This window comes from Halyomorpha halys, unplaced genomic scaffold (genome assembly GCF_000696795.3).
Source record: "Halyomorpha halys isolate HHAL.00 unplaced genomic scaffold, Hhal_1.1 Scaffold394.1, whole genome shotgun sequence".
In the NCBI taxonomy this organism is placed as follows: Eukaryota; Metazoa; Arthropoda; class Insecta; order Hemiptera; family Pentatomidae; genus Halyomorpha; species Halyomorpha halys.
This window is the reverse complement of record NW_027107850.1, coordinates 1,019,994-1,027,758: the sequence shown is the minus strand read 5'-3', so window position 1 is coordinate 1,027,758 and position 7,765 is coordinate 1,019,994. Positions and strand designations below refer to the sequence as shown.

Genomic DNA, 7,765 nt, shown 5'->3' with positions numbered 1-7,765 from the left:
AAATATAAGAAGATGGTCAAGGTTGCGGTAAAAAAAAGAACAAATAGTATAAAACTATTTTAATGTCCGACGTTTCGCCCCATTTTGCAGGGCTAAAAAATACAAAAAAAAAAAAAAAAAAAAAACTGAGAATATTACTACAATAAGGTAATTTAAGCTAGGATACATATTATGTAAAAATAAAGTGATAAGAAATTACATATAAATAAAAGGAAGGAAAACATAAAATAGTATCAGTATAAAATAAACTTGACTTAACAATGATAAGAATATCATTATCATTCTTAATTCAAGTTTATTTTATACTGATACTATTTTATGTCTTCCTTCCTTTTATTTATATGTAATTTCTTATCACTTTATTTTTACATAATATTTATCCTAGCTTAAATTACCTTATTGTATCTTATTGTTGTAATATTCTCAGTTTTCTTTTTTTTTTTGTATCTTTTTAGCCCTGCAAAATGGGGCAAAACGTCGGACATTAAAATAGTTTTAAACTATTTGTTCTTTTTTTGACCGCATCTTCTTATATTTATATATAAAAATAAAGTCACTTTACTGATTTTTAAAAAATCCATATTAAATCCTTTTCAAGGCATTCAAAACTTATCAGATAATAAAAAACAGTTAATTTCACATTGACTGAGTTTAATCAAAATCCTTTGGGCCTATTTGGAGAAAATCGGAAAAAATGTGAAAAATCGATTCTAAACTGTAGTAATTATTATCAGTAAAATTCATTAAAAAAGTTGCTGTCACGCCTTAGGCATATAACAGCGTTAAATAGGTAATTTCAGTTTCGTACAAATTTTCGTTTTATTTCGACTCTGTGGACCTCAAAATGTGTGTTCTCAGTTATAAATACATATAATATCTATCAAATGTAATAAGGTCTTGAATCTCGGCATATGTATTTTGATATGAGAAGAATAAAACATGAAATTCCATTGCAATCGAATTTAAGCCGACTTGAGTTATGTAATCTCCATTTTCCTCGGTCAGATCTTGTTCTTGCTGAAGGTGCTACAAACTTATTAGTATAAGAGCCGAGAACAAAAAAAAGTCAGTTATTTCTCTACAATTTTTTATTACTTAAATGAAAACTATGTATAATTACTAGTCAAAATTGATGAGTCTGGCAAGTATAGGTAAAGAATACAAAATGGCGGCTGTTTCAAAACGTTAAAAAAATTAATTTTTTATTCAGAGCTCTATATATTTAAGATTACCAACAACACTAGAGAACCTAAGGGGACATTATCTAGAGCAGAGTAAATTTGCTGAAATATTAGCCCTAAAAGAGCTATTTACGTTCAATAGTTCTCGAGACACAGCTTTTCAAAAAAGCAACATTTCATAAAAATTTACTGAAAGATTAGTAGTTAGTGAATTTATTTTGGAAACCTAAATCTCAGGAATTATGTAACTTATAGATAACTGTTAATTATTAAAGCTATTTTAATGAACTATAAAGTACTTTATGGCCTTTACCTTTGTAGGGATAGTAGTTTTCATGATATTTGCTAAAATAAATTGATTTATAGTTGTACGGACAATAAGTTTCATTTATGATTTATGGCTTTATTTCAAAAACCATAAGACGTACACAGATGTCTGCCAGCACTCAAATTAAATTATCTTTGTAGGAATAACAATTTTTATGACATTTGACAAAATAAATTCACAAAATGTTAATTTGAAGTTTGGGATAGAATGTTTAATTTTTGACCTGACGTACATATGTATACCAGCACTCAAAATAAAGGAAATTTAACTTACTATAAAGTAGTTTATGACACATATCTTTGTAAGGGTAGTAGTTTTTACGATATTCGCATATGAATATAAATTTGGCACATGAAAATTTGTCCGAACGACTGTAAATCAATTTATTTTAGCAAATATCATGAAAACTACTACTCCTACGAAGATGCACTTCATAAACTACTTTATAGTCCATTAAACTAGGTTTAATTTGAGTGCTAATAGACATCTGTACGTCTATTAGAGTTTACAAATGTAAAAAATAATTTTTTTTAATGTTTTGAAGCCGCCATTTTTTATTCCTCCTACATATACTTGGCAGACTCATCAATTTTAACAAACCAATTTTCATTAAAGTAATTAAAAATTGGAGTAAAATTACTGCCTTTTTTCTCCTCTTGGGCTCTTGTACTATAAAGGTTGAACTGAATAACTTCAAAATTTACACATATATATTTTGAAATGTTTTTTGCATTTCGCATCATTGTAACCAATTAGAAGTCTTATCAAAATATCAGAAATAAAAAAACATGTTTTTTGGGACTTTTCGGTCTATATAAATTTTATTTATTCAAAATTGGGATGAAATATAGCGTACTTACACATTTGTTTCAATAAATATGTTGGATATTTTAGTGATGTTTTAACGTTAGCCATTTTCAATCTTCTTTTCCTTACTTCTTCAATAAAATTTATAAAATTTTACTGCATTTATCAGTTTTGCCTATTCATTTGTTTGTCTGATATGTTATGAATAAGAAATTTCATAGCCATAATGATCGAGTTCTGTAACGTGGAACAATGTTACAGGAAAAGGACCATTTCAGTAACCACTGGTTTGTTACAGTCTTCTGCCATTATCTTTTCATAGAAATTGGTAATTATTACTAGATTAATGGGCCCAATCAGTTTATCTCAATGCCATGAAGCTTAATTTTTTTCAGATCTATTAAATTAAGAAGTAAAGGAAGGAAGTCATTATAAATTATCAAACGTCATGCACTGTGGGATTTATATTTTTTAAGTAATCCACATAGACAATGATAGTTATATAAAATTACAAATATATCATAATCCAAAATTAAGTAAATCAAATAACTTTCAGAGGATTTCTAAATGAACTTCAAACATGAAGCTTGTTATCTAAAGATCACTCATCTTCTACAGTGTGACATAGTGTATCTAATTTTTTAATAATAAGGAATCATGGAGGAATAAATAGAATTCGCTTTACACAAATAATTTATATTTTGAACTAACTTCGGTTATGTGATGGAAGTCATGAGATTTATATTAATTTACTTAGAAGTTTTATTTTATAATATGATTTCTCAAAAAGAACAATGAATGAAACATGTATAATCATTGAATGATTAAAAATGATCATATGAAATCCTATTACAAGGCAACACAAATCAAAATAACAGTAATAGTGTTGCTGAAATAATAATTTATATTATTAATTATCAATCAGAATGGTTTAGGAAAAATATTCTTAGAACCTCATTAAACTCACATTCTAAAAAAGAATACTTATATAAGAATATTTATATTTTTTGATGAGGTGTAGATAGTTGACCAAAATTAATAATTGGAAAAGTAGGCTGAGGGGGGGAGGGTGGGGTTAACAAAAAGAACATAAATAAACAAAAAAATATTTATTCATGCTTACGTTTCTATTTTTTTATTAATTTTATTTGGGTACAATTCTGTATAAATATGTTAGGTATTTTAGTGGTGTTTCAGAATTTTTTTTAACTTAAGCCATTTTCAATCTTGTTTTCCATACTTCTTCATTAAAATTCTTTATTATTATAAATACAACATTCTGGGAGTATTAATAGACATATTTTTCTTCTTGGGACTTTTTATCTACAACATATTAATTAACTTAAAATTCATATATTAAAAACATACATTTAAAAAATTATATAAACTAATATGTTTGTTTTTTTAACATTATATTTATTAAATTAATTCAAAAACATATTTGAATAAATTTTAAACTCCATAAAACATGACTGGAGTGAATAAGTAAGGATATGAAGTTTGAAAATGGCCATAGTTAAAGAAATAAAACAAAAATGAGTTCCTTGTGCTATTAAACCCTTAACATAATGCAAGGATTAAGCGCGGGCCAAACCTAACTCAAATTTATCATAGAGAAGGATACATATCTACTGCGAAAGTTCTTACAGGGGTAAACTAGTTACAATTTATTATGACAACAAAGATAGGAGAACATCTCTTGATATCTACAGAGAATATAATTTTGGTATTGGTTTTTCATTGAAGTTTCAATTATTCTTAATTAAATGAAAATCATTTAAAACTTTGTATGCCTGCAAGCCCGGTTGAACATAGGAAACTAAATTTATGCATAATAAATTTACTGTAGAATTTAAAGAATAAAATTTCGTTCCTGACTTTTTTTTTTAATTCAGAATGAATAGGTGTTGTTTTGGAAAAACCTATTTGATCTGGAAAGATATTTAAAGTTTTGTTGTTCCTTAATATACATAGATTTATTTTGTATGATTGTTGAAAGAAAAAAAAATCAACTTTTCCATTTATATATTTTTGATCTATAAAATGTCATTTTATTACAGGGTCGCAGGTATACTGTGTTTGTCCTCGATCCTGATGTACCAGATTATCCAAACGGATCATATTATCTCCATATGCTTCAAACGAATGTGATGGTAAGAGTATTATATTTATGTTGTTGTTCTTTACTGACAATAATTCATCTTAAGATATTATACCAGATTATACCAAATAATGTCAATGGTACTGCTAATAAAGCAATTTTTAAAAAGATTCTAAAAGAATATATAATTAAAGAATAAAAAATCAAGTTCTGAAATGAATGATACATTAGTTCAAAGAAATAGAGGTAGTTAAAATGAACTGTAGACTATCCATTTTTTAAATTATTTTAATTTAAGCTACTGCTGGTAATGCAATAAAAAAACAACAACTGATTGAGATTGCAATTTCATTGTTTTGTTTATTAGTTCATTAAAAGTATTAAACTGATTAATCATAAGGAATTTCTGATTTTGATTAACCAAACTATTCCGTTGGAATGGATGAAATGCCAGACTTATTTGTTTTAATGAAAACAATAGAGTAAAAAACTACCATTTTTTTTACAAATTATTAACACAATATTTTGTAATTTTTTTGTCATAGATTAAATCTGAGTATTATGTATTATATTTTTAAATGAATTTAAATTTAGATATAATACTTCTGACACATTTCTAAACATCAACAAGGCTTAAGGCAGAGGAACAGTAAATGGACAATATAGGTGGTTCTCTAGGTTTCAATCGGGCAATCCAGGGCCCTGTTTCATAATAAAGTACAAACTAATACTATTAGTCTTGTCGATTTAACTTAATACAATTACACTGACTTGTACAATAGTAACTTGTACTTTAGTACTTTTTAATTCTAGTAATATCACTAATAGTCCTTCCTATTATGAAAAACAATAAGTATTAATGTAATAAACACGTTGTTTCTATACTTGTATTTTGAGCTAATACTATTAGCTTTCATTATGAAACAGGGCCCAGGTCTTAAAAATGAATATTGTGGAAAGGTTTAAACATTTCTGAATGATTATGAAATTGTAAAATTTCATGAAAATGTTCAAGGCCTTGTCAACAGGAGAGAACTAACTCTTATTTACGATAATGTCAGACCTCATATTCCTGAGTTAAGTCTAAAGTTGACATGGTGGCCGAGTCCATTAAGGTACCATCTTAAAAACCTTGAGTCAGAAAAGGTACTGGTTCAAATTTTTCCTAGGCAGGTTGAAATTTATTTAGAGGGGACCCACAGAATGAATCTAAACTTTCCCACTCTGGCTAGAATAGGTTGGTAATCTATAGCCACCTGTCAAAAAATGACAAGGTATCAAATTACAAAAACCTCAGGTTTGTCTAAACTACAAAGTGGGTAATCTGAAAATTGATTCAATCCCAAAAATTTCTTTGAACAAAGTATAAAAAAATGGAAAGGAGAAATCAATTGAAGTTAACAGTTTTTATTTTGATTAAAAGTGATTTTGTAAAAATTCATTTTTTTTTTTTTTTTTTTTTTTTTTTACATCAAATGCTAGGAACTGACATTTCATATATTCCATAACAATATTTTAGCTCAAAAAGAAAAAAAAAATGATAATTTTTATGTCTCTAACTCACACCAAATCAACACCTTTTTTAAAGTCAGATTGGAAAAGTATAATATGTATTAGCTTTTGTTTTTAAAAGAATTTATGTGATAGGGAGAAGATCTAAAAGAAGGAAACCTCATGAGATCACTCACCTTAGCATGTAAGTTACAAAAAGTAATTATTATAATTTTAGTAACATAGAAGTTAAAATATATATTATTTTTTTTCTTTATCTCCTTAGTGCTGTGTTAGACGAGGTGCAGCCTCAGTCCATTTCTTGTACACATATCTAATCTGAGCCATTGAGCTGCCACATTCTCTTTTGAGCCTGTCAATGTATTTATTCATTATAGGTAGCTCTTGGTCTACCGACTGGTCGCTTTCCTATTGGCCTTGCTTCAATCAGCCAGTGGTCTTTTCAGTCATCTCCCATCCTACAGACATGGCTGAACCATTTCAACTGTCATTCTCAAGGACTTCAATAACAGATCTTACTTGAAATGTGGCATGTATGCTGTTATTTCTTACACAGTCCTGTCTGTTTTTACCCGCTACTTTTCTGAGATACTTCATTTCAGTAGCGGTGACTTGGGACACATGTTTCTTCAGAACCATTCAAATTTCTGACTCATAGAGAAAAACAGGCAAGAATACACACTTGATTAAGTGTAGCTACGTCTCTCTGCTTCCCTCTCGCCTGCCAATCAGTGCTGAAGATATTTGGAAGAATACGTCATTAGCCTTTCTCAATCTATTCATTATCTCCTGTCTTTCCGCCCATCGCTACTTATGATAGTTCCCAGGTAATTAAAATTATCCATCATTTCAAGGACGTGTCCAAGACAGTTAATTGTTAAAAATATAAATAGCTATATAAATGGTTTTCATAATAAATAAAAAAGAAATTTCGTTCAGCTGATCATTGTCTGACTAATTTAATTTTAATTTTCCAAAGAGACTCTTTACATAACAACCAAATTCTAAACAAATTTCAAACATAAGTTATCCTTTGATGAGGAGATCCTCGGGAGTACAGTCAGTGAAGAACACAAATAAGTAAAACTTATTTTATTTAGAATCTCAGCCCCAGCAGGCAGCAGGCTGATACATGAACAATGAAGGCAGCCCCTCCTTATGGAGGAACAATATTGAATTATAAAATTTTAAAACACATTTATTTTTTTATTTGTTTACTTATAATTTTATTTGTTTTTATTTAGTAAACATTAATCTGTAGAGAAGAAGGAAAAGTATAAATTTAAGATTGTTATGATTTATTGTTACAGCATATGTTCCACCAGCACCACCAGAAGGATCAGGACTCCACAGATACATGTTTGTTATCTATCAACATTGCCGATCTTTGGACAATGTGGTTTCTCCAGATGTATCTTCAAGACTTAAATTTGACTTGGCGGAATGGTTCAAATCTCTTAAAATAAAAATGCTCGGTCCGAAAGTTGGGGTACAATTTAGAGCCGGTTTCTGAGTATAATTATGCCTAAAATATTTTGAAAAAAATATGTTAATACATATACATAATTTGATAATAGATTTGTTTTTATTTAAAACATAATTTCATTAGAATACATTTTTGTATAAAGAATATTCAATTTTATGTTTTACAACAATTAATTATAATTATAAAATCTAAAATGATATTAGAAGTTATTTGGTATAACTTCTCTTCTTATTTATGTTTTCGAATGTATTTTATTTGTTTATGTTTATAGGGATACCTTAAACATAGAAAGTTAGTTGTAACTCTACATAATTATATTTTGAAAAATGTACAAACAAAATGAAAAGAAA

The 7,765-nt window shown here is 27.9% G+C and overlaps 1 protein-coding gene across 2 annotated transcripts in view; it reads left to right on the top strand.

The window, feature by feature from the left end:
• Positions 1–7,503, top strand: part of LOC106682177 (phosphatidylethanolamine-binding protein 1) — a 12,103-nt gene extending 4,600 nt beyond the window's left edge. Inside the window, exons 3-5 of one of the 2 annotated variants that reach the window (XM_014422896.3) lie at positions 4,377–4,469; positions 6,065–6,113; positions 7,240–7,503. In XM_014422896.3, coding sequence (XP_014278382.1) covers positions 4,377–4,469; positions 6,065–6,113; positions 7,240–7,442 — 345 coding nt within the window. In that variant the 3' untranslated portion in view covers positions 7,443–7,503. The remainder of the gene's footprint in view (positions 1–4,376; positions 4,470–6,064; positions 6,114–7,239) is intronic. The other variant, XM_067046211.1, reaches the window with a different exon arrangement.
• The last annotated feature ends 262 nt before the right edge of the window (positions 7,504–7,765 follow it).